At 39.2% G+C, this 24722-nt stretch overlaps 1 protein-coding gene across 1 annotated transcript in view; it reads left to right on the forward strand.

The window, feature by feature from the left end:
• The window catches only part of LOC138590868 (M1-specific T cell receptor beta chain-like), a 90537-nt gene that overhangs the window by 64269 nt on the left and 1546 nt on the right, over nucleotides 1-24722 (forward strand). The window contains exon 3 of the mRNA XM_069661277.1: nucleotides 22295-22366. Within this exon, the coding sequence (XP_069517378.1) occupies nucleotides 22295-22366 (72 nt within the window). The remainder of the gene's footprint in view (nucleotides 1-22294; nucleotides 22367-24722) is intronic.

The following is a 24722-nucleotide window of genomic DNA, read 5'->3' on the forward strand; positions in this document are numbered from 1 at the left end:
AATGTTCAGTTTAATTTGGATTATCACAGCTGCGTAGGCTACCTGTAAGAAGGCTACAGAACTGACTGTTTCTACACAGGTTGTTCCAACTGTAGAATCTGAGGGGACTATTTTTTTAAGCAGAAGAAATGAAATTATTTCAATCAAAAGAATAATTTCTAAATTGATCTTTTTTAAATATTATTGATTTCTTCAGTAACAAGCTGTGTAATAAGCAGGATAATGTACCCTCCAGGGTTAGACTAGAACCCTCCTGCACAACTTTAAGTTTATTTCTGCTATAATGAATACTTGTTATTTGTGTCTTCAGTTTTCCCTTTTTCAGGATGTTGCTTTGATGGTCACTTCATTTTATGCCTTTATCCTTGTACTTTTAAGATGTCCTTATAAAGCACTCTGTGATTTATGTCTGTGGAAACTGAAGTTCATTTAACTACTTGTTTCTCTAAATGCATGAAGGCCTCCTAGAGCAAAGTCCATGCCTTTAAAATACTGTATTTCATAACTCCTACAGGGGCTGTGCTGTTAAAGTGTGTAGATATGAAGTCAAAGTTTGTTTCTGTCACATTGTTTTGTGTTCTATCAATAAACCTATATTGCACTGTAGTGTGTTAATTGAGACACTGTTAATGCAGAAAGAATAAACAGGATTCTTTACTCGGGGAGAACTCCTCCCTGCAAGCTGCTTTTACTTTGAAGTTCTCATCTTTGACATCTTGTGTACAGGGAAGGAGTTTCTTCATGACTTCCCCTTCCTCTTTAAACCTCAGTCATCTCAGTAGAGCTGTAAATGATCTCTATCACAGTAACATAAATCAGACCCAGAAACGGACATCCACAAACTCTGTCACAGAAACTTTTAGAAAGATAAGATGATCTGCCTTCTACTTTTCTGCTGCCTGTCAGGTAATAACTTTACATGTTTGATTCCTTTAACTGTGGAGTTTTTTCATTCTGATTTCTGATCTACTCTAGTGTAAATCATGTGTCTGCCCTAACCAGGTGGTGGTCTGGGTCTGGAGGTCAGTCAGGCTCCTTCTGATGTCATCACAAAACCTGGGGACAGAGTGCAGATTTTCTGCAGCCATGAAAAAAATGACTACATGGTGATGCTCTGGTACCAGCGCTCACCTGGAGACACAGCTATGAAACTCATCGGATATTTGAACATTGATAATGTCCAAATGGAAAAGGATTATAAAGCAGATTTTGATTTGTCTGGAGATTTGGGAGGGACAGGAAAAAAGAATGGCTCCCTAATAGTGAAACTTGTAAAACAAGAGCACACAGCAGTTTATTACTGTGCAGCAAGAGAAGCACGCTGATTAAAGTCCCCTCTGAACAATACAAAAACCTCTACGGTCTTTTCTCGTCAGTGGTTTTGAATAAGACGTGGAATAAAGTGTTCCCAGACACCTGCGCTGGTGGTTGGATTCTGGTTTGATGCAGTCACATCGATGTGAATGAACTAATGTGGCACGGTGTCTATCTCATAGTTCCAGTCTAACATAGGCTAAGTCAGAAGGTTATTATGTTTATATATCAGGATCATATCTGCTGTTTGCTAAGTTAACAGAGAAACAAACAACAGCAGAGGCTACTTTTTCCTACAGCCTTTTCTGCCACCAGGGGGCGCAAAGATTCTCAACATTTACAGACTTTTTTCTACATGCTGTGTTCAGGAAACCTGTCTGCACCAGCTCTGCATCTGATGTATGTATTGGGCACATTTCTGTGTGTTATTAAACAGCTATGTTGAATACTTGGTTCTCATTGGTCAATTACAGCATTCTATGTTCTGTTATTTCTGTATAACCGACCCTGCAAATAACACTTTTTCTACAGACGCCAATCAGATCTCATACTACTTAATCACAAGACTTTATCAAATTACACCAAACCACAGACGGTCGCAATAAAAAAGGAGAAGAGAAGAAAACAGTGCTGAATAATGGAGGAATTAAGAGCCATTAAGAGCTGGAAGAAAAAACAGAATAACACATGAAGTACACACTTAAAGGAACACAGTATGGGATAATGTATGGCTATCTGTAAGAAGGCTACAGAACTGACTGTTTCTATACAGGTTGTTCCAACTGTAGAATCTAAGGGGACTATTTTTTTAAGCGGAAGAAATTAAATTATTTAAATCAATAGAATAATTTCTAAATTGATCTTTTTTAAATATTATTGATTTCTTCAGTAACAAGCTGTGTAATAAGCAGGATAATGTACCCTCCAGGGTTAGACTAGAACCCTCCGGCACAACTTTAAGTTTATTTCTGCTATAATGAATACTTGTTATTAGTGTCTTCAGTTTTCCCTTTTTCATGATGTTGCTTTGATGGTCACTTCATTTCATGCCTTTATCCTTGTACTTTTAAGATGTCCTTATAAAGCACTCTGTGATTTATGTCTGTGGAAACTGAAGTTCATTTAACTACTTGTTTCTCTAAATGCATGAAGGCCTCCTAGAGCAAAGTCCATGCCTTTAAAATACTGTATTTCATAACTCCTACAGGGGCTGTGCTGTTAAAGTGTGTAGATATGAAGTCAAAGTTTGTTTCTGTCACATTGTTTTGTGTTCTATCAATAAACCTATATTGCACTGTAGTGTGTTAATTGAGACACTGTTAATGCAGAAAGAATAAACAGGATTCTTTACTCGGGGAGAACTCCTCCCTGCAAGCTGCTTTTACTTTGAAGTTCTCATCTTTGACATCTTGTGTACAGGGAAGGAGTTTCTTCATGACTTCCCCTTCCTCTTTAAACCTCAGTCATCTCAGTAGAGCTGTAAATGATCTCTATCACAGTAACATAAATCAGACCCAGAAACGGACATCCACAAACTCTGTCACAGAAACTTTTAGAAAGATAAGATGATCTGCCTTCTACTTTTCTGCTGCCTGTCAGGTAATAACTTTACATGTTTGATTCCTTTAACTGTGGAGTTTTTTCATTCTGATTTCTGATCTACTCTAGTGTAAATCATGTGTCTGCCCTAACCAGGTGGTGGTCTGGGTCTGGAGGTCAGTCAGGCTCCTTCTGATGTCATCACAAAACCTGGGGACAGAGTGCAGATTTTCTGCAGCCATGAAAAAAATGACTACATGAAGATGCTCTGGTACCAGCGCTCACCTGGAGACACAGCTATGAAACTCCTCGGATATTTGAACGTTGATAATGTCCAAATGGAAAAGGATTATAAAGCAGATTTTGATTTGTCTGGAGATTTGGGAGGGACAGGAAAAAAGAATGGCTCCCTAATAATGAAACTTGTAAAACAAGAGCACACAGCAGTTTATTACTGTGCAGCAAGAGAAGCACGCTGATTAAAGTCCCCTCTGAACAATACAAAAACCTCTACGGTCTTTTCTCGTCAGTGGTTTTGAATAAGACGTGGAATAAAGTGTTCCCAGACACCTGCGCTGGTGGTTGGATTCTGGTTTGATGCAGTCACATCGATGTGAATGAACTAATGTGGCACGGTGTCTATCTCATAGTTCCAGTCAAACATAGGCTAAGTCAGAAGGTTATTATGTTTATATATCAGGATCATATCTGCTGTTTGCTAAGTTAACAGAGAAACAAACAACAGCAGAGGCTACTTTTTCCTACAGCCTTTTCTGCCACCAGGGGGCGCAAAGATTCTCAACATTTAAGGACTTTTTTCTACATGCTGTGTTCAGGAAACCTGTCTGCACCAGCTCTGCATCTGATGTATGTATTGGGCACATTTCTGTGTATATTTAAACAGCTATGTTGAATACTTGGTTCTCATTGGTCAATTACAGCATTCTATGTTGTTATTTCTGTATACCGACCCTGCAAATAACACTTTTTCTACAGACGCCAATCAGATCTCATACTACTTAATCACAAGACTTTATCAAATCAAAGCAATGTGCAGAAACAGAAGAAAAGGAAAAGAGATGGAAACCGGTATGGGATACGACCGTGTTTAAAGACGGCTGAATGGAAAAGAAAAGGCAGTCATGAGGCAGCAAACCTCAATCTGTGATCAGAGTGGTCCCGTTTATTTTGTTTCATTCACAAATAATCCAAATGTTCAGTTTAATTTGGATTATCACAGCTGCGTAGGCTACCTGTAAGAAGGCTACAGAACTGACTGTTTCTATACAGGTTGTTCCAACTGTAGAATCTGAGGGGACTATTTTTTTAAGCAGAAGAAATGAAATTATTTCAATCAAAAGAATAATTTCTAAATTGATCTTTTTTAAACATTATTGATTTCTTCAGTAACAAGCTGTGTAATAAGCAGGATAATGTACCCTCCAGGGTTAGACTAGAACCCTCCTGCACAACTTTAAGTTTATTTCTGCTATAATGAATACTTGTTATTTGTGTCTTCAGTTTTCCCTTTTTCAGGATGTTGCTTTGATGGTCACTTCATTTTATGCCTTTATCCTTGTACTTTTAAGATGTCCTTATAAAGCACTCTGTGATTTATGTCTGTGGAAACTGAAGTTCATTTAACTACTCGTTTCTCTAAATGCATGAAGGCCTCCTAGAGCAAAGTCCACGCCTTTAAAATACTGTATTTCATAACTCCTACAAGGGCTGTGCTGTTAAAGTGTGTAGATATGAAGTCAAAGTTTGTTTCTGTCACATTGTTTTGTGTTCTATCAATAAACCTATATTGCACTGTAGTGTGTTAATTGAGACACTGTTAATGCAGAAAGAATAAACAGGATTCTTTACTCGGGGAGAACTCCTCCCTGCAAGCTGCTTTTACTTTGAAGTTCTCATCTTTGACATCTTGTGTACTGGGAAGGAGTTTCTTCATGACTTCCCCTTCCTCTTTAAACCTCAGTCATCTCAGTAGAGCTGTAAATGATCTCTATCACAGTAACATAAATCAGACCCAGAAACGGACATCCACAAACTCTGTCACAGAAACTTTTAGAAAGATAAGATGATCTGCCTTCTACTTTTCTGCTGCCTGTCAGGTAATAACTTTACATGTTTGATTCCTTTAACTGTGGAGTTTTTTCATTCTGATTTCTGATCTACTCTAGTGTAAATCATGTGTCTGCCCTAACCAGGTGGTGGTCTGGGTCTGGAGGTCAGTCAGGCTCCTTCTGATGTCATCACAAAACCTGGGGACAGAGTGCAGATTTTCTGCAGCCATGAAAAAACTGACTACTGGGTGATGCTCTGGTACCAGCGCTCACCTGGAGACACAGCTATGAAACTCATCGGATATTTGAACGTTAAAGATGTCGAAATGGAAAAGGATTATAAAGCAGATTTTGATTTGTCTGGAGATTTGGGAGGGGCAGGAAAAAAGAATGGCTCCCTAATAGTGAAACTTGTAAAACAAGAGCACACAGCAGTTTATTACTGTGCAGCAAGAGAAGCACGCTGATTAAAGTCCCCTCTGAACAATACAAAAACCTCTACGGTCTTTTCTCGTCAGTGGTTTTGAATAAGACGTGGAATAAAGTGTTCCCAGACACCTGCGCTGGTGGTTGGATTCTGGTTTGATGCAGTCACACCATCAGTTAAAGCGACTATTGTTCTAGTTTATTGCTGTTATCCAAATCCACTCTATATTCAGGGATTTATGTACATCACAGGAAGTGTCTGAAGAGTATTAGAAAATAGTTTTCAATCTGTTTTCTGTAAACTTTGCTGATATTGGATTTGGAGTGGGCAGGGTTATGTTATACAACGACCAATCACAATAGTTACACAGCAGGTATTTTGCTATTGACATGCAGAGTGAGCGCCATCCACAGGGGAATAATTAAGTATTAACCCAGGTTGTCAGTGACTATTTCAAGCCACATTTCCAAATGTTTTAAGGAAGAGTGGATAGATATCTGTTTGATGCAGCTGCAGGAGGCCCCTCCTCCTCTCTACATCAGGTGTACTTCCTACCCAAATGTGACTCAGATTGGTTAGAGAGCACTCACAGCAAACATCCTGTCTTCACCCCATCACTGAATTAATCCTTGAAATTAACTCGCACTCCATGTCAGATCTCTACATGATGATTAGGTTACTCTTTTGCTCTTTCCTCACAGGTAGCGGCTCCTTTATTCTGAAGCTAGATGTATTTAACTATTCATCTTCACATCCCAATCAATCATCTCTCCTCACAGCAGGTATTTGTCTGGGTGTTCAGATCCATCAGTCTCCCTCTGCTGCCTTCAAGGAGGCTGGTGATAATGTGCAGCTTTTCTGCACACATGGACAAAGCGACTACAGAATGATGCTGTGGTACCAGCGATCACCAGGAGACACAGCTCTGAAACTTGTTGGATATGGATATAGAGAGTTCACAGATGACAGCGTGGAGGAGCCGTTTAGAAAACATTTCAAGTTAGCCGGAGACTTGAAAGAAGACAAAAAGAACGGCTCACTTTCCATTACCAATCTAAAAGCACTTGAACACACCGCAACGTACTTCTGTGCAGCTAGTGAGCCACAGTACATCAAACACCCACCTGCTCCTGACAAAAACCTCCTCTCCTCTCTCCTCTGAATGTGGGTCAAAGAATAAATTGTCCTCCAGTGAGCCGAGCAGTTTGACTGATTTGTTGCCAACTGTTTATCGTTCACAACATGTAACTTCCCTTTCCTGCTTTACAAAAAACATTTAAACTTAACCGCAGCAACATACAAGAGCAGTTCAACAATTACCAACCCACATGTATGGATTAAAGATCTAATTTACCATTTCTGTATTCACATGTCTACAAGCAGACCTGTATTATACATTTCATTAAGTTTTAATTACATTATCCCACTATTCAAAACACAGACAGTATATAAAACGTGGACAAAGTAGCTTGGGTTCCAAAGTCAAGCCAATGTGGAAGTGCCCTAAACCTGCATTCTTCTAATGGCCACAAGGGGGGGAGCTCACTGGTTGCAAAAATAAGTGATTGTATAGAAGTCTATCAGTCTAAAGACTTATTTCCTCTGTAAACACTTTCTAATGAGTTTATGGTCTCAATCTCTAGCTTCAAGTCTTCTTCAAATCAGCATAATGATTTTAAATGATGGTCCCATTTAGAGTATTTTCAGTTGTACTGATACACACTCTGAGGAGCTGGCTGTTATCTTTGTTGGACATTACATTTTGTTTAAAGCCTTTTTCAATAACCTATTTAGCATGTTAATTAACATCGATTACCAATAAGATGACCAACACTGACTTTATTTGTTTGCTTTAAGGCTGCTTCCTTAAAAAATAACATTATGCAGACAGTGCTGAGAGTGTTGTCAACTATGGAGTTGCAGCGCACTCTGCTGGACAAACTATGTAATGACACCATTTGTAAATCATTGCAGGTATTGTGTTCTGCATAATATGTTCTGAAAAAACATATTTGAACGTGCAAAAGCGATATCTGACCGATATGATACGTCAGTCTGGTTCTAGTAAGGGTCACAGTCTCATCGTCCTGCTGCAGTACATTATCAGGAGATGACAGAAAAACAGGCTAAATTAAGGATTTCATTACATCACTTCCTGCTCCTCCTTCTGATCCACAAAGCACAGCAGACACTCTGGCTGGGTGTTCACATTCAACATGGCTCCTTCATGCGTCATCGTTACGGTCATTGCTTCGTTCTGGATTAAAGGTAGGCTAATGCAAACTAAAGCCTTTAACCATAACATTAAATTAACACTTGATAAAACTTAATTGATAGTGTAGAGTGAGAGTCAAGGTATAATAGATGTCTTATCATGTTTTTTTACTATACATGTAACTGTAATAAAGTCTATGACTTAATACAATAGACGCATTACTTTACATTGTGTCTCTTTGCAGGCGTTTCTCTCAGTAAGGAAAAACTAGTGTTTCAGACTCCAGCTGACCTGCTGATGAAAGAAAACGGTGAAGTCAAACTGAGTTTGAAACATGAAATCCAGGGCTACGACACTGTTCTGTGGTACCAGCGCTCGACAGGAGACACTTCCCTGAAGCTGATCGGCTACATGAGTTATAAAAATCCTTATGTCGAGCCTTCATTTCAGAGCCACTTTAACGTGAGTGGAGACGGAGAGAATCAAGCTTATCTTCACATCCTGAACCTGAGACACCCTGAACACAGTGGGGAATATTTAGGAGCAGCTAGTAGGCACAGTTAGAGAAACAGTCACTCCCTCATACAAAAACCCTGATAACGATCCAGCACATCAACAGGAAACCACTGACAACATGCGAGACAGGATCAACACTCGAAGAAAAACACTCTCCATTATTACAAGGCCTGCACGATATGAGAAAACTCTGAGATGTGATTACATTGTATAATATTATGATAACGATATGAAGTGTGATAAATAAATATATATTCAAGATTGCATTTTAGCTATAACTCTCAGTTTCTATGTCTATCTGCTGTTCTGCATGTTTTACACAATAAACCTGTTTGCAACCTGTCCGTCCTAAATCCAAAATGAATGAGAGAAGAAACTTTTTTTTCTCGTCTAAATTGACCCCAATTAATCTTCACCTGATTCCATCCAAAGCAGTCTAAATTCAATAACAATGCTTCTCTATGACACCAATGGATATATTCTATATAGTCATCCTTTATGCCTGTAACAGCTGTCTTCGTCTCCCATTCTGACTTTGAGATTTACGGCACGCAGACACTGAACACATTATCTGAAGACTCATTTGACACATGACACATTTCCTGTCTCTCTTCAGCTGTCCTATATCATAAAGGCATCAAAGAAAATCATGCAAAATGAAAGTTCCTCACAGCTGTCGTTATACAGAGGGCTAAAGTTTAAAGAGCTTTGAAAAAAAAGGTTATAGAAATTCAGGGAATTTTAACTGAATAAGAAGGATATTTTGTGTAATTTCCATTAGGCCTACTCCTCATGTTATACTTTGCTGGCCAGCTTTTTGTTCTGCAGATGAAGTTAGGAGAATGTATTGAGTTAATATGATGATTATGATGTTTTAACTTGATTTGTGTTAAATACATTCCATTCAATCTTCTCTGCATGAATCAGAATCCAAACAGTGAACAGCAGAGAGCAGTGACGGCACGCTGACATGAAGACTGTTGCTGGCTCCTCCTTCCTCACTACAATACTACATGAAAGGAAGATTTCACATCAGTGCATTTTCATGAATGCCTGTGTTTCTCTCGGTTTAAAATGTCTGTCATTTTGTTTTTCTCGCTGTCTTTGCTCACAGGTAAGAGTCGTATGAAGAGTTAACTATCCCATGACATCATCAATGTTCTTCTTCACTTTTCTTTTTGTCCTGTAGACTTTGTGTCATCACTTACGATCAAACAATCACCTGTAAATCTGCTGATAAAACCAGAGGAAGAAGAAACCCGTCTTAATTGTGAACATGGAGACAACGACTATCCCTACATGCTTTGGTACCAGCACCAGTCAGCAGCAGCAGGAGGAGGCCAAAGGGCCATGGAGCTGATCGGACTGCTTCATTATGAAAACGCAAACCTGGAGAAGAACTTTGAGGCACGTTTCAACATCACGGGACATTCAAAGCGCCAAGCTCAGCTTGTTATATCAAACATAAGCCCAGCAGACAGTGCAGAGTACTTCTGTGCAGCCAGGTATCACAGTGCTTCATCTCTTCTCTTTTCCTTTACAAAAACATCATGTCTCACAGTATCAAACACGCACCTGCAGCAAACCTAAACTGCATGACAAAGAGGCAGTGAGGGTTTGCTTTTTGAACTAACAACTGTTAAGTATTCTTATCCCGCTGTGAGATGACAAACAAAAGTATAAAAGTACTGCATGAGACAAAAAACTAAACTAATGATGATGGTCAATGACAGGTAGCCACGCCCAAAAGCACACCTGCTCTACAGTCGATTTTACTCTAAATGAGACCATTGTCTACGAAATGATGTATTGAGGAAGACCTGCAACTAGTTATTGAGACTATAAACCTCTTAACTGAGGTGATAAATCAACTGAAGACTAAGTTCATTTTTTATCTGCTTCCATACAATCGGACTTCTTTTGGAAACCAGCGCAGTTGCCCCCTGCTGGTCATTAGAAAGGATGCAGGTTTAAGGCACTTCAGATCTGCATTCACTTTTAAAGCACGAGGCGACGTCTAGGTCCTTTATAGAGGCTTAGGTCTAAACAAATTGGTCACTGTTTTGATTGAGAAAAAATAGATGTGAGTTCTCCTGTAGGTTCATTCTTCAGATTAAGGCAAAGATTAGGTTAATAAACTTTTTTAGGTTAAGTTTTGCCAGTTTATCCAAGAAATAACAACCTAATGGGAGGTGACGAGAGGCAACACAGGACACAGGCACCACCCCTCCCTATTCAACATTAACTCTGATGTCACTTCCTCCCCACAGATCTCAAGTGCTGGCTCACTGTATGTTCACTCATTTCATTTGCTCTTCCAATACTAAAATGATCCTGGGCGTCACCTTGACGTTCTGTCTGCTTTGGGCTGCAGGTAAACTTATTTTATCTATGAAAATAAAAACAGTAACATGCTCTTGTTTGTTTTGTCCCACTATATTCTGGATGAAAAATCTTTTGCTGTTACTTGTAGCTCAGAAGTGAACTATTGAAGCTTTTCTGTTTTGTTTCCTGTGTTTCAGCTGCGTCTCAGTCTGTGCTGATCACTCAGTGGCCCCGCTACATCTCCAGTCATCCCAGTGGTTCGGCAGAAATGCAGTGCTACCAGAATAACACGGATTATGAATATTTGTACTGGTACAGACAGCTCAGAGGAAAAGGTTTTGAGTTAATGGTGTATATAGCACTAGGCACTCCAACATTTGAAGAGGGATTCAACTCAGGTTACAAAGCAGAGAGATCGAAGGATCAGAAGAAGCAGTGGTCTCTGACGATACAGAGCGTTCAGGAGAAAGATGAGGCTGTTTATCTGTGTGCTGCTAGTCTACACAGTGCTGTGGCAGACCTCAGGTCTGTGACAAAAACATACAGCGGGGAGGCTCTTTATTGTTCTGACAGCTGACTCACATTAATAACAGTTGAATGAAGGAAGGAAGCAAAGCATATGGTGGAGGAGATAACACCAGAGACATTATGTTTCTGATGTTACACGGTCATTCTGTTTTATAGACCTGGGCCGTCCTTTTTTACATATTTGGGGGTCTAAATGACCAATAGGCACACTAAGGTTTTTAATTGCTTCATTGTTTCTGCCAGCAGCGGCGACACAGGTTGTAATGGCTAAAACGTAATGCCTACAAACATGCCTGATTATAGTATGTCCACTTGTTTTTGTGATTGTCTGACAACATTACAGAAAGGATCCTTACAGAGATAGAACTTTTTGTTAAAGAGTAAGATGCTTTCTGAAAACAGAAACAGTCGTGACATTTCTCTCTTTAAAGCCACCAAACTCACTCAACATAAACATTAATTTCACCTCACAAAAAAAGACCTTGCTGGTCCCCTGCTGCCACGATCGACTTGTTTGTTTGTGTTGTTGTGTGACCGTGGCGTTTTCAAAGGGGCAGTTTGGATCCTACTCAATATTTGTGTACTGCAAAATGATACTAAAAATGTAACTGATCGAGGCAGCTGTAGACCAGCAACTCCCGTTTTCTGCAATGCTAAATGACTGTTTTTGTCAATGGAGTCTGGTGGCTTTAAAGAAAACGACTAGAATAAGAGATTAACTGTTGTCTTAGGAAAAAAAAAAAAAAAAAGACTCTTAAAAAGAACCCATGTTTGTGTTTCACTGACAAGCGTCCACCTACAGACGTACTGATTACTGTCCTGAATACATTCAGCCAACAGGTGGAGGCACAGCACATGCATGAAGCTTTCATCAGGAGAGAGTGGTGATGAATTAAACCACACAGACACCTCCCTCTGTACACTGAGCCTTTCATCAGAGCAAAACGTTTCTCACGTCACTGCTCGACAATGTCTTCACTTATGAACACATTTGGTTTTCTCCTCATCTGGTTTTCAAGTAAGATCTCAGAATTCACCTACAGATCACATTAGATATGATTTAAATGCTCACAAATAAGATCATTTAAATGCTGTGTTGTCTCTCTGCCTTCAATGACAGTTTAACTAAAATCTGCTCTCTCCACAGGTCAGGTGAACGCGGTTACATTTGAGCAGTCTCCTCCACAGATAGTGATGGAGAATACTGAGGTCCAGATTAACTGCAGCCATGATGATAATACCCTTGTACTAATGCTCTGGTATCAACAGCAAAAGAACAGCCAGGCCATGACCCTCATCACGTACGGATATGCTAACGTTAAGCCAAGCTATGAGGGTCAGTTTGAAGATCAATTCAAACTGTAAAGAGAAGGACCAAAAAAAGGAGCTCTGATTATAAGGAAAGCACACCCATCACACTCGGGTGTTTATTTCTGCGCTGCTAGTAACACAGTGATGTGGTTTAATGACACTCCCTCACTCAAAACCCTCTCCTGTTTCCTGTTAAGAGACACTTGCAGGTTAAAAGGCGTCGAGGATGTCTACAGCTGTGATCGCATTTCTTCTTATCCTGCTTCCATGTAATGAAATTAACTTAAAAACCAGCAACTTAAACTTTGTTTTTCATTTTTTACAGCCATTATATGAATATGAATCAATGTTTTTCTAATCTGTGTTTTCCCCAACAGATCGAGCTACAAGTGTGACGTTTGAACCGTCTCATCCAAAGATAGTAGATGAGAAGACCAGGGTACAAATTGAATGCAGTCATGATGATACAAATCTTAATGTGATGCTCTGGTACCAGCAAACAGAAAGCGGCCTTATGAAGTTAATTGGATACAACTACTTTAGGAGTAATCCCGACTATGAGAAGGAGTTTGAAAATCGGTTTGAGATGACACGACAAGAGGTCGGAAAAGGAGCTCTGATTATAAAGAATGTGACTCCATCAGACTCAGCTGTTTATTTCTGCGCTGCCAGTGACACAGTGATGTGGTTTAATGACACCCCCTCACTAAAAACCCTCACCTCTCTTTTCTGTTATTTTCAAGTTAATGATGCAGAGAGAAAAGCTGCAGGGCTTGTCTCAATACAGTCACTGGCTAAATATACACACAGAGGGCAAACATGGTGAAATACAGACATAAAGCTTGACAAAACTACTACTACTCAAAACTACAAGTCTGATTATCAATCAATTGTCAATATATAATTTACAATCAGGGTTGGTTCAGGTACTAAGTTAATCTATATATAGAAAGGGTTTCATGTACTGTATTGTAAGTATTTGTACAGTATTTAGGCCTACAGCCTGCTGAAGCTAAAAAAGGCTATTCTATACATATTGTAGAGCATCTAACAAGCTACAACCTTAATAAACTGTATGGAACATTGGGATTATTTAGTATTAAAATAAACTGCTACAGTGTTACCTTTCAGAGTAATGGATCACAATTCAACAACACAAACTACAGCTATCATATTAGTAAGGATCTAGGATATTATCAGCACTTTATCGGTATCTGCAGATTATGGCTTGAAAATGACAGGAAAATGATATATCTGCCAATGTCTATGCCGATATTTTAAAAAACAAAAACAATGCTTTAATTATGCCTAAATGCTCGATGATTCTCTAAAAAGCTTGACGTAATGTTACGACATTAACTCGCACTGCATGCACAACGCCTCTTCCATCAAGCGTGAAGAAGGGTGTAAGATGTCTGCGGTGTGGCAGTTTTTTAGTTTCCAAAATGGGCAGCGAGGTTGTGCTCAGCATCGGTCATGCAAGGAGGGGCCGCATCTCATTCGTTCAACACTACAAATGTAATTGCCCATTTCAAAACTGCCAGTGGGCCACTAAAAAAATAGTAGGCATGATATGAATACCACTACACTCGATGTTCTCTGCAATTAAAAAATACTGTATGTTCCTAATATATCGATATTGAAATTGGTAAAAAGGGTTGGAAAATATCGGCATATTGGTATCAGCAAAAAGTCCAATATCGTGCATCCCTAAATATAAGCAAACAAGTCTTTAAGTTACAATCAGGGTTGGTTCAGGTACTAAGATAATCTCTATACAGATAGTGTTTATGTACTGTACGTATTTGCACAGTATATACTGCCTGCTGAAGCTTAAAAGGGCTATTTTATACGTATTGTGGAGCATTAACTAGCTACAACCTTAATATACTGTATGGAACAATGAGATTATTTAATATTAAAATAAACTGCTAAAGTGTCACCTTTCAGAATAATGGATCACAATTCAACAACACAAACTACACCTACCACATCAGCCATCAAGTTGAATCAATTCCTCCAAAACACTTTCAAGTGAGTTTATATTTCAGCAAAACATTCACCAAAACAGCAGCATTCAAACTAAACCAAGAATATGTTCAGCCAATTCACATTCAATGACGCCAAAACATAAACCACAAGACAGAAGAGCTCATCCGTTGACGTGTCCAGCACGGTAGCATTTTGTTTGTTTTACTTTTTCCCTTATATATTTTATAACTTATTTGTCCCAATTCGGAATTTTGATTGTCCTTTCATTATCTATTCAACTTAAATTTGAAGATGTATAACTTGTTTACACGTTATGAGCAATGGTCTGTTCTGTTTGTTTTATAATTGTTCAATAAAATGTATAGATATAAAACAGAGCTCAACCGTTGGCATGGGGCCAGGGTTGCCAGGTCCGCGGTTTTCCCGCTGAATTGGGCTACTTTTTAAGTGTTGCCTCGGGTGGCGATTTTTGTCCGCTGGTTGGGTAGACCTGTTTTGCATGCAAATTACATGAATTCTAGGCTATCTATAAATAGCAATCCTTAATTTTTGGTATTACTTTAGATTAAATAATTGATTTATACCCAAATCCTACCAAACGGACAGTTCATTCAGCACTACACACAATGGACATGGGACATGCATGCCCACATAACAAACCCACACACTCTACTTTGCCACACAGTTAGCGAACTTAAACTGCACACAGTCCGTATCCGTTCGGTGCACTGTGCTGTCACCTAACCAGCTATTATCAGCAGTGACACCTGCAGCGGAATCCGTTAACACGCCGGACAATTCAAGCTAGCAACTCCGGCTGGGGAGAAACATGACGCCCGGTAAGTGGGAAAAATACAGGAAATACACAAGGGACTGGTAATGTGAAAACGGAATCAAAGAATGAATAGGACGTGTGGCTGGAGATAATACACAAGCTTTTTGTCGGTGCTGTATAACCGAGATCGCAGGGGGTGACAGGAGTTGTCTATGATGGATGCCAGTTTTGATAGCATCCTCCTCTCACCCACCCCTATGACCATCTAAATTTAATTAATCTGTGTATTTTATAATGCATTTGGCAATGATAGCAATGCTGTTAGACTTTAAAAGCAGTGTATATGGTTTGACAGTGGTACATTTTGAGCTCTAGTGTTGGGCTGGTTTTATTGGCCGTTGGGCTGGTTGTCACACAGACCTGGCAATCCTGCATAGGGCCCCACCGCCGTTAGCTTAGCCAAATGTTAGCTTAGCAAAGCACAAAAACACCTAGCTCAGGAAGCCTGTCAGAAAACAATTATGTAATTAAATAGAACAGAAAACACCTGATAAATGTGTGAATAATAAAAGTACAACGTCGGAAACTATCTGTGCAACGTCAAGCAAAACTTGTCAAAGCATTTGTCAAATAAAAATGTCAGAAAAACTCCAAAAAACACCAAGTCATGCTACATATGTTAGCACAAGAAATATTAGCTTACCTTGTTAAACTTCTGGGCATTTTAGAGAGGAGTTAAGTCTTCAGTAAGAGTCCACATCTGATACAGAGGATCTGGAAACTCCAGTTCGAGCTTCCAACCGTTGGAGAACCGTTGATGTGACAAACAGCCGACCGTTGGAGTCCGCAGCAGACAAGCGCGCGCGGTAAACCGGTCTTCTCCCACACTACAACTTGAGGCGACATCACTGAACTGTTGGTTTCTAAAATATAGAGAAATGTATGTAAGGCCATGTTTATAGAAGTTGAACACACCTAATTATTCCTTAAGCTGCCCTGCCTTGGACGTTAAAATCTCAGCAGATCAGAAACGTTACAGAGTGGGCGGAGCTTTGTCAATTTAAAGGAACCGCCTCAATAAGTGGTGACCAATCACGTTTCACAAACGCTCATCACTCAACAGGTGTTAGTCAGCTTTCACTCCCTATTACGATTACTGAAAATACTTTTTCCATCTGTCGATCGACAAATGGATTCACTGTTTAAGCAGCTTCGGTTTAATAAACATGATTTTTCTATAAATAATGCGAATAATACCAAAAACCATTTTACGTTTGCTGTTTAATTTGGTCTTTCATCTCCTCCAAAGTCTCATTTCACAATCAGCCAATAGGATTTACAGTCCGTCTTGCATCACAATTACTTCGTCATGTGACCTCATGGTTTGTTAGTGCTGAACAGTTTGATTGATTTGCTTCATTCAGCTGGAAGGAGCTCATGGATAACATGTTTATCATCATCATTTATCTGTCTCTGCTTTCACACTCAGGTTGGTTTTATGTATTAACTCTAAATGGGTTCCCTGAATGGTCCAGTTCCCATCACATTTACTGTTAAATGAAATATTTGTGAATAGTAAATTCAGAGGAGACAATAAAAAACTCATCCTCTCTGTCCTGCAGGTCTCACTGTTGTCGTTCTTCAGCCAGAGGGTCAAACTTCTCACCCAGGAGACACGGTAGATCTTGAATGCAGCATGGGTCCAGGGTCCAGCATGAGCAGCTACACCATGCTCTGGTACCGACAAAACCAGCACGGAGCTGCTGTGGAGTTCCTCACCAAAGAGTACGACCAAACTGTGGGGCGATTCAAGACGTCTATCGATACATCCAAGAACAACTTCACTCTTCAGATAAGCAAGCTGATCCTGAATGACAGCAGCACCTACTACTGCGCTGCCAGTCACAGTGATGCACACAGAGCAGACAGTCACACAAATAACAACAGATGGAGCACAGGCAGGAAGGAGCTGTGGCTCGTTTGGTTAACTGGCAGCAGTGGAACAATAAAGACACCTTTTAGAACAGTTCCACTTCAGGACTTTTGAAATCTGTTAATAAACATTACAGTTAATGGTCTTTGTCTAGATTGATCAAGCTGTTACACCAGAATCAAACAGGCCACCAAAGCAACTATTAACAGAATGTTATCTAAATTATTTAAATGGGAACAAATTAATAAAATACATGAACAACATACCAAGTAACAAGAGTGCATGAAATGCAAGTCACGGTCTAATTATAGCTAGTTTTATATGTTATATGTAACTATGCATATGAATGTGTGTGGATGCACACACACTTTTTTTATGCTGTTATGGAGTTGATTGCTGCCAAACATAATTTAATTGTGCATTTCATTTGCAATGAGAATAATTTGTATATCTATATCTATCTACTAAGTTCTTAAGCTAGTCATGTAGTCAGAGCCATATGTGTTGTTAAATATGTATATATATAAATACATATAAATATGACGTTATAAAAGCAATATGACACTCGAGGGCGTGCTGTTGTACTGAATATCAGCACACCTTTTGCCGAGGATAATCACAGCCGTGCTGATATTCAGTACAACAGCACGCCCTCTCAAGTGATTATTCTCAAATATTGTGCTCTAGAGGTTTAAAGACTCTTGAAAGTTATTAATTATAAATTGTGATCTGATTGTTTTAAAACGTTTTGATAAGGGCATCGCATACTGATATTCATATTTGAACCCTGATGGAGATACGTTGTATTTTCAGTGTACATTATAATAAAATAAAATACTGAAGATGTATTAGTTTATTTGCTTTTTTGTTTATTTTATTGTCACAGTTTAGGAAGGCTGTGTTAAGTTGCATTAAATGGCCATTTCTGAACTGTGAAACAACAGCGAGGAAATGCATCTAGTAACAATTACCTCTGCTAAAGATGTGAGGCTCATGAAAGCTCCTTTTTACAATCACAATAAAATAAGTAAACACAAACTTGTGAAGCAGCACAATAAAGTCCTCTGATGAAAAGGAACAAGACGTGCTGCCTCTGCACAGTTCAGCGCTGTTCCTACAAAACCACAAGGCTGCTTGTTCAGATAAGACAGCAGGTGTTAACGGGTTAGTTTAATACTCCAATATAACATTACTGTCCTTTATTGCAGCGTCTCATCTGTGACTAACTTACCTGTATTTTTAAATTCTGTTTGCAGGCTGAGAGTATGAAGTTATCATGTTTAAGAGGTTAACATACACTGACCTCTACAGGGATCATGTGGGATTACAAAACAAGGTGTGGGGTTCAAAGAAAGGTCAGTGCAGAGCACGTCCAGTCAAATCACCTCAGTGTTTAAATGAGCTGAAGGATGCAGCAACTTGCATTAAGTATCATAAATGGGAATATATCACCACAGCCACTTTTATAGTTTAATAATACTAATCAATAAAATACAGATGAAACAATATGTTGTTCAAATCTTAAAAAATGTATGGACAGAACGGACCAACGCCACGTGCATAAACATTTAAGCTGAATGTGCAACGCTTGTCTTAGATCAGGTCCTGTTTGATGAAGAAACCATTGAACACTTTCATAGAGACTCATTCAGAAAGGTGCTGATGGAAGACACAAAAAACTGAATCTTATTCTGAAATGTCAAACGCAGATTTTATTCTATCAGTTTTTATGTTCTGATTTTGTACTTATAACATTTGATAAAACTCCCCTTTAAAATATGGAAAATTAAATCTGGTGATGCAATAATTTCTTTGGTATTAAAATATGTTCCATCACCCACCATGACTTCATAATGGATGAAACGCATCCTCAACTAGCTAGCACGAGGCTAACACTGGATGAATGATCTAAAAATGATTGTTGTCATACTTTGTTGTTTTTCTGCGTTGGTCTTTTTCAAGTCTGTTTGATTTTGTTTGTGTTTATATGTTTATGATCATGTTGTTTGTGTGCTTTCCTATGTTTATGTGCTTAGTATGTTTTCTTTTAACTTTTTTATAGTTGAGAAAATCAGCCTGTGTTGGTAAATCTGCAAATTGATATGATTTCTTATGTTTATAATGTGCAGTGCTCCTCCTTCAAAACATAAACATAAAACAACTTGTTATGCCACTAACTGTATCATTATAAATCTATTATCATATTTATATTATATCTTGTGCAGCAGAACAACAACTTACACGTCCAGTAGCCACTGAACAACAACGACTTCGCCCCTTAAATGTGTACATTTCCAAAAGCGTGGACCATCGTGAGAAGAGAGGACATAATAACATCTATATTCTGGAAAAACAGGAAAGATTTATCTTCAGAAATCCAACATTGTGGATTTGAGAGATATTTCAGGGTCAGGTCATAACTATCTGTTGGTTCAAGCGACAGTTTTCACATTTTGAGATATGAAGTAGTGAATGTTTCTCTTTATATACGACTCATCTTCACTGCTGACTGGATGAAGAGGTGTGACCAGCAGAGGTGTCACTCCCTCTGACAAACAAAGAGCAGTTTCCTCTTGTTCTTTTCTTAGCTGTCACAGAAATAGCAGCAGTCAGGTCGCAGCACAGAGCTGCACAGCTGCTCTCCGGCTCAGAGAGATGGAGGCTGAGATATGGAGGAGCGGGGTGGGGGAGGCAGAGCGCAGAGACACAAACGCGCATTAGGTTTTTGTGTGATGCTTTTTCACCGTGGGGACAGGGGGCCACGGTGATACAATCCCATAGAGCCGCCGTACAAAAACCTCCTCCCATTAACACACAGTGTGCAGACGGCTACATGCTGTCAGGAGGGCAGAAAAAGCTGAAATATGAAGCTGTGCAGGACGACAGGAGGCCTCAGCATTCAACAGTTTATTTATGAGCAGAAAATCTGCAGGAAAAATCTTTTTAAAAAGACTTTTAAATCACAAGTTCAGTGTTCGGATGCTTGTTGTCTCATCTCGACAAAGCAAACACATTTAAACCTCATGAAGCTGCTGCTGCGTGTTTAAACCTTCTTCATCCTCTGGATCATCACTCTGAGGCTCATCGTGCTGATTGAGGAAAGTTTTGAGACTTTTTGGTAGAGGAGACTTTCAGTGTGACACTGGAGCTGAAGCTTACTTTGGAAAGGGAACAAAACTCACAGTTCTGGGTAAGTTTCAGCTTTTGTGACTTTAGTTCATTTCAACTCACCTGCAACAACGAAAACACGAGTGTGAATGTGAAAGAAAAAACAGCTGCTGTGAAAAATGTGAAATATTGAGCTGAACAGAGACACTGTGAGCAATACTGAGCCTGCTTACTTTGGCCAAGGAACCAGACTGACGGTTTTAGGTAAATATTCCGTTTTTTACTGTATTTAGACAGATTCAACTTTGCTTTGGAGTCTGAAGAGAGACAGAAATACTTGGAAACACGTACTAAGTGAAATCTGGTGGAGAAAGACACCAGAGTTTGACGCTCAGTGTTTCTGCACTGTGACAATGCTGAAGCATACTTTGGCCAAGGAACCAAACTGACTGTTTTAGGTAAATACTTCAGTTTTTTACTGTATTTCACAGATGTCACAAAGATTCAAACTTGAAGTATCATAAAACTGTGAGTAAAACCTTCTCAGAGTTAACTGTGGAAGAGAAACAAACAAGAGTTTGATGCTCAGTGTTTCTGCACTGTGACAACGCCAACGAAGCGTACTTTGGTAAAGGAACCAAACTGACTGTTTTAGGTGAGTCCATAATGTTTAAAACAGGACAAATGTAAGAAGATTTGTAGAATGAAAATGTTCTCGGCTCCTTAAAGTTTGAGTTCAGCTCAGAGCTTTTTGACAGTAAGCTTCAGCGCTGTGCCAATTACGAAGCTTACTTCGGCCCAGGAACTAAACTGACTGTTCTCGGTGAGTAAAACGTTCACATTTAATCAGATTGATTCTCCTCATGAAACAAAGTAAATGGAGTAAAAGGAGACCTGTCTCTTTAATTATAATATCAGTAATAAGAGAGTAATAAGGCGAATAATAGTGACATTTAAAAGCAAGTCAGGTATAAAAGCAGCATGTTGTTTTGAGCACTGATCAAACACACTGTGACTTATGGAACTGAAGCTCACTTTGGAGGAGGAACAAGGTTAACTGTTTTAGGTAAGAAACAAATCATGTATATAGAGTCTACGATAAAGTCTGCAGTAAGAAGGACAAGTTTGGGCCTTCTGCTCGCAGCTTTTTGTTCTCAAGCTTGAACACTGTGTCAGAACGAAGCTTATTTCGGCCAGGGAACTAAACTGACTGTTCTCGGTGAGTAAAACCTTTAAATCTAATCAGATCAGTTCGCCTCAGAAAAAGACGCCAAATCAGTTAAAGCAGGTCTATTGTCTGGAATAAAAGTGAACAACTCTTAAAGACGGACAAACAAATGTAAAGAGGACAGCATCTTGTTTTGAGCACTGATCGAACACACTGTGACTTCTGGAACTGAAGCTCACTTTGGTGGAGGAACAAGGTTAACTGTTTTAGGTAAGAAACATTTAAAGTCTGCAGAACAAGTCATTTAACAAACGTGATGTTCATCTAACAAACGTGATGTTCATCTAACAAACTTAGTGAGCGCGAGTTCTTTAAAGTTCCCGTTTCACTCAGAGCTTTTTGACAGTAAGCTTCAGCGCTGTGTCAATAACGAAGCCTACTTTGGTCGGGGAACTAAACTGACTGTTCTCGGTGAGTAAAAAGACTCAATTAATCTCCTGTTAGAGAAGTTTGGATGGAAAGAAAGACCATTTTAAAATAACAACTAAAGGTAACCAAATGTAAAGAAGCAGAGTAGAGGCAGCATGTTGGGCTGTTTTGAGCACCGATGAAGTTCACTGTGACTCTGGTGCTTCAGAGGCTCACTTTGGTGGAGGAACAAAGTTAACAGTTTTAGGTAAGAAACAAATCATGTGTAAAACTTCTGAGATAAAGTCTGCAGTTTGGGGGGTTCTTTGACAAGCTCATCGTACTCGTCAGCTCAGAGCTTTTTGTTCTTAAGCTGCAACACTGTGTCAGTACGAAGCTTATTTCGGCCAGGGAACTAAACTGACTGTTCTCGGTGAGTAAAACTTCAAACTCTCTGCTCATGAATCCGCCTGTGTGAGAATTAAATGTGTAAGATCCTAACAGAGAGAAACAGTAATGTGGTGCATACAAACTGCAATAAGTAAATAAGATAGAGCCTGTAAAACACAGGCCACTGTGCAGAAGCTGTTGGTTGAGTTAGAGTTACGTGTGACATATTTAGAAACTAAAGAAGCAAATGTACGGCAGCGTCTGGGCTGTTTTGAGCTCTGAGCAAATTCACTGTGACTGGTGGTTATGAAGCTCACTTTGGAGGAGGAACAAGGTTAACTGTTTTAGGTAAGAAAACCTTTTGATTTCATTAAAGTTTGGAGTCTAAATAATCATGAAATAGTCAAATGAAAGGCAGACTGATGTTCAAAATGTCAGCAGGAAGAGTTTTTGTTACAGTCGAGAGTCTCTGTGCTCCTACACCGAGGCTATCTTTGGAGCTGGAACTAAACTCACCGTTTTAGGTAAGAAAATTATTCTAGCTGAGCTTCATTCTCCTCTTAGTTCTTTTATAAGAGTACGTGCAATCATAGAATCTATTAATCAGGCATTTTATTTGATCGTCATAATAAAAATGTGCTACATTTAAAGTGTGAAAGAGGTTCATAGAGAAAAGAAGTTTGAGCTTGTTAAATCAGCCTCATCTGACTTAACAGTAAAAGTTGAGCAGCAATAAAACATTTGGCTCGACGCCCAGATTGTGACTCTCACAGCCGGTTCTTATCAGCTCTGTGAAACACTGTGAGTAACCAGAGAGAGGCTTACTTTGGAGCTGGAACTAAACTCACCGTTTTAGGTAAGACCATCACAAAGACTAAAACAGTGTGTGACAGGATCTAACAGCAAACCAGTGTGTAAGTGTGCCAGGACAGAGCCGAGGGTTTGCTTTAATCTCACGCTCTTAAATGGACCTGAAATCAGAAGTTTAGTGACGGAGACAGTCAGCAGCTCTCTGAGCGGCAGCTTTTTCTGCTGCCTCGTATCAGTGTGAACAACAACAGTCCTGCTTACTTTGGAAAAGGCACCAAGCTGACCGTTTTAGGTAAGACACGTCAAATTTACTCAAACCAACAGTTCAAGAGTTAAGAGTTATATCAAGTTAGGGTTCTGTTTTTTATTTTCTGCCCTGAAAATGAACCTAAATCAGCTGTTTGACATCATCAGAAGAGATGTAATTGTGTAAAAGTGTGTGTGTGTGTGCACACTAAACGTTTAATTCAGAACTAAAAATAAGAGCTCAACACAGTGAGCAGCTTTTTCTGCAGCCTCGTATCAGTGTGAACAACAACTATCCTGCTTACTTTGGAAAAGGCACCAAGCTGACTGTTTTAGGTAAGACACGTCAACTTTACTCAACATAAAGCAACAAAATGCATCAAAAGTTAAAGAGCTATATAAAGTCAGAGTTTTGTTTTTAACTTCAGCTCTTAAATAGAACCTAAATCAGCTGTTTGAAATCGATCAGAAGAGATGTCACTGTAAAAGTGCTTCTTCAGGACGTTTGAGTGCACATGTAAATGTTCTTCAGGACGTTTGAGTGAACATGTAAATGTTCTTTAGGAGGTTTGTGAGCACATGTAAATGTTCTTTAGGAGGCTTGTGAGCACATTTAAAAGTTTTCAGTTCAAAATAAAACAATAAGAGCACGACACAGAGAGCTGCTTCAGAACGTAAAAGGTGAGCAGCTTTTTCTGCAGCCTCGTATCAGTGTGAACACCAACGATCCTCCTTACTTTGGAAAAGGCACCAAGCTGACAGTTTTAGGTAAGACACGCAAAATGTACTCAAATCAAGAGTTAAATAGTTAAGACTTATATCAAGTTAGAGTTCTGTTTTAATCTTCTGCTCTTAAATAGAACCTAAATCAGCTGTTTGAAATCGATCAGAAGAGATGTCACTGTGTAAAAGTGCTTCTTCAGGACGTTTGAGTGCACATGTAAATGTTTTTTCTAAGTATAAGAGCACAACACAGTGTGCAGCTTCACTGTTTAAAACAGTGAGCAGCTTTTTCTGCAGCCTCGTATCAGTGTGAACGACTATCCTGCTTACTTTGGAAAAGGCACCAAGCTGACAGTTTTAGGTAAGAGAATGATAAAAATCACAGCCATAAGTGTTCATTTTTTACCTTAATCTGCTAAATTAAGGTTGCGTTCATAAGTTTAATGTTTTGCTCAGAGATGGTCGTGCTGATTTGTTGTTTAAACTTACAAAGAAAATGTCAAATCTACATACTAGGATAAATCTCACCAGGCTGTGTTACACTCTAATGAAGTTGAAAACTACGCCAAAGAGTGCAAAGGTACCCATTTTAACATTAACACACCTGGTCTTCCTTTAGTGAAATCCGATGATGTTTTCTGAAGGATCAGAGGTTACTGGATGTTATTGAATGCAGTCATTCACTTTGTTATTTTGGCCATGAAAACATTGAGATGAATCTATCAGCAGGGTCATTCTGCTGAAGCTGTGAAATCTGGCATCAGCACTAAAAGTATTCTCATTATCTGACTAGTGAAACAGAATTTCTTCACCTGCTTTATTTAAGAAGTAAAGTAAAAAAAGACAGTAAATGAGACATGACTGTGTTTTTACTGTGTGTGTGTTTAGTTAGTGAAAAGCTCCAAACAAAAACGTGCTGCTTCTG

The sequence above is a fragment of the Semicossyphus pulcher genome, unplaced genomic scaffold, assembly GCF_022749685.1.
Source record: "Semicossyphus pulcher isolate SPU_LCO1_2020_fin unplaced genomic scaffold, fSemPul1.0.p SCAF_14, whole genome shotgun sequence".
NCBI lineage: Eukaryota > Metazoa > Chordata > Actinopteri > Labriformes > Labridae > Semicossyphus > Semicossyphus pulcher.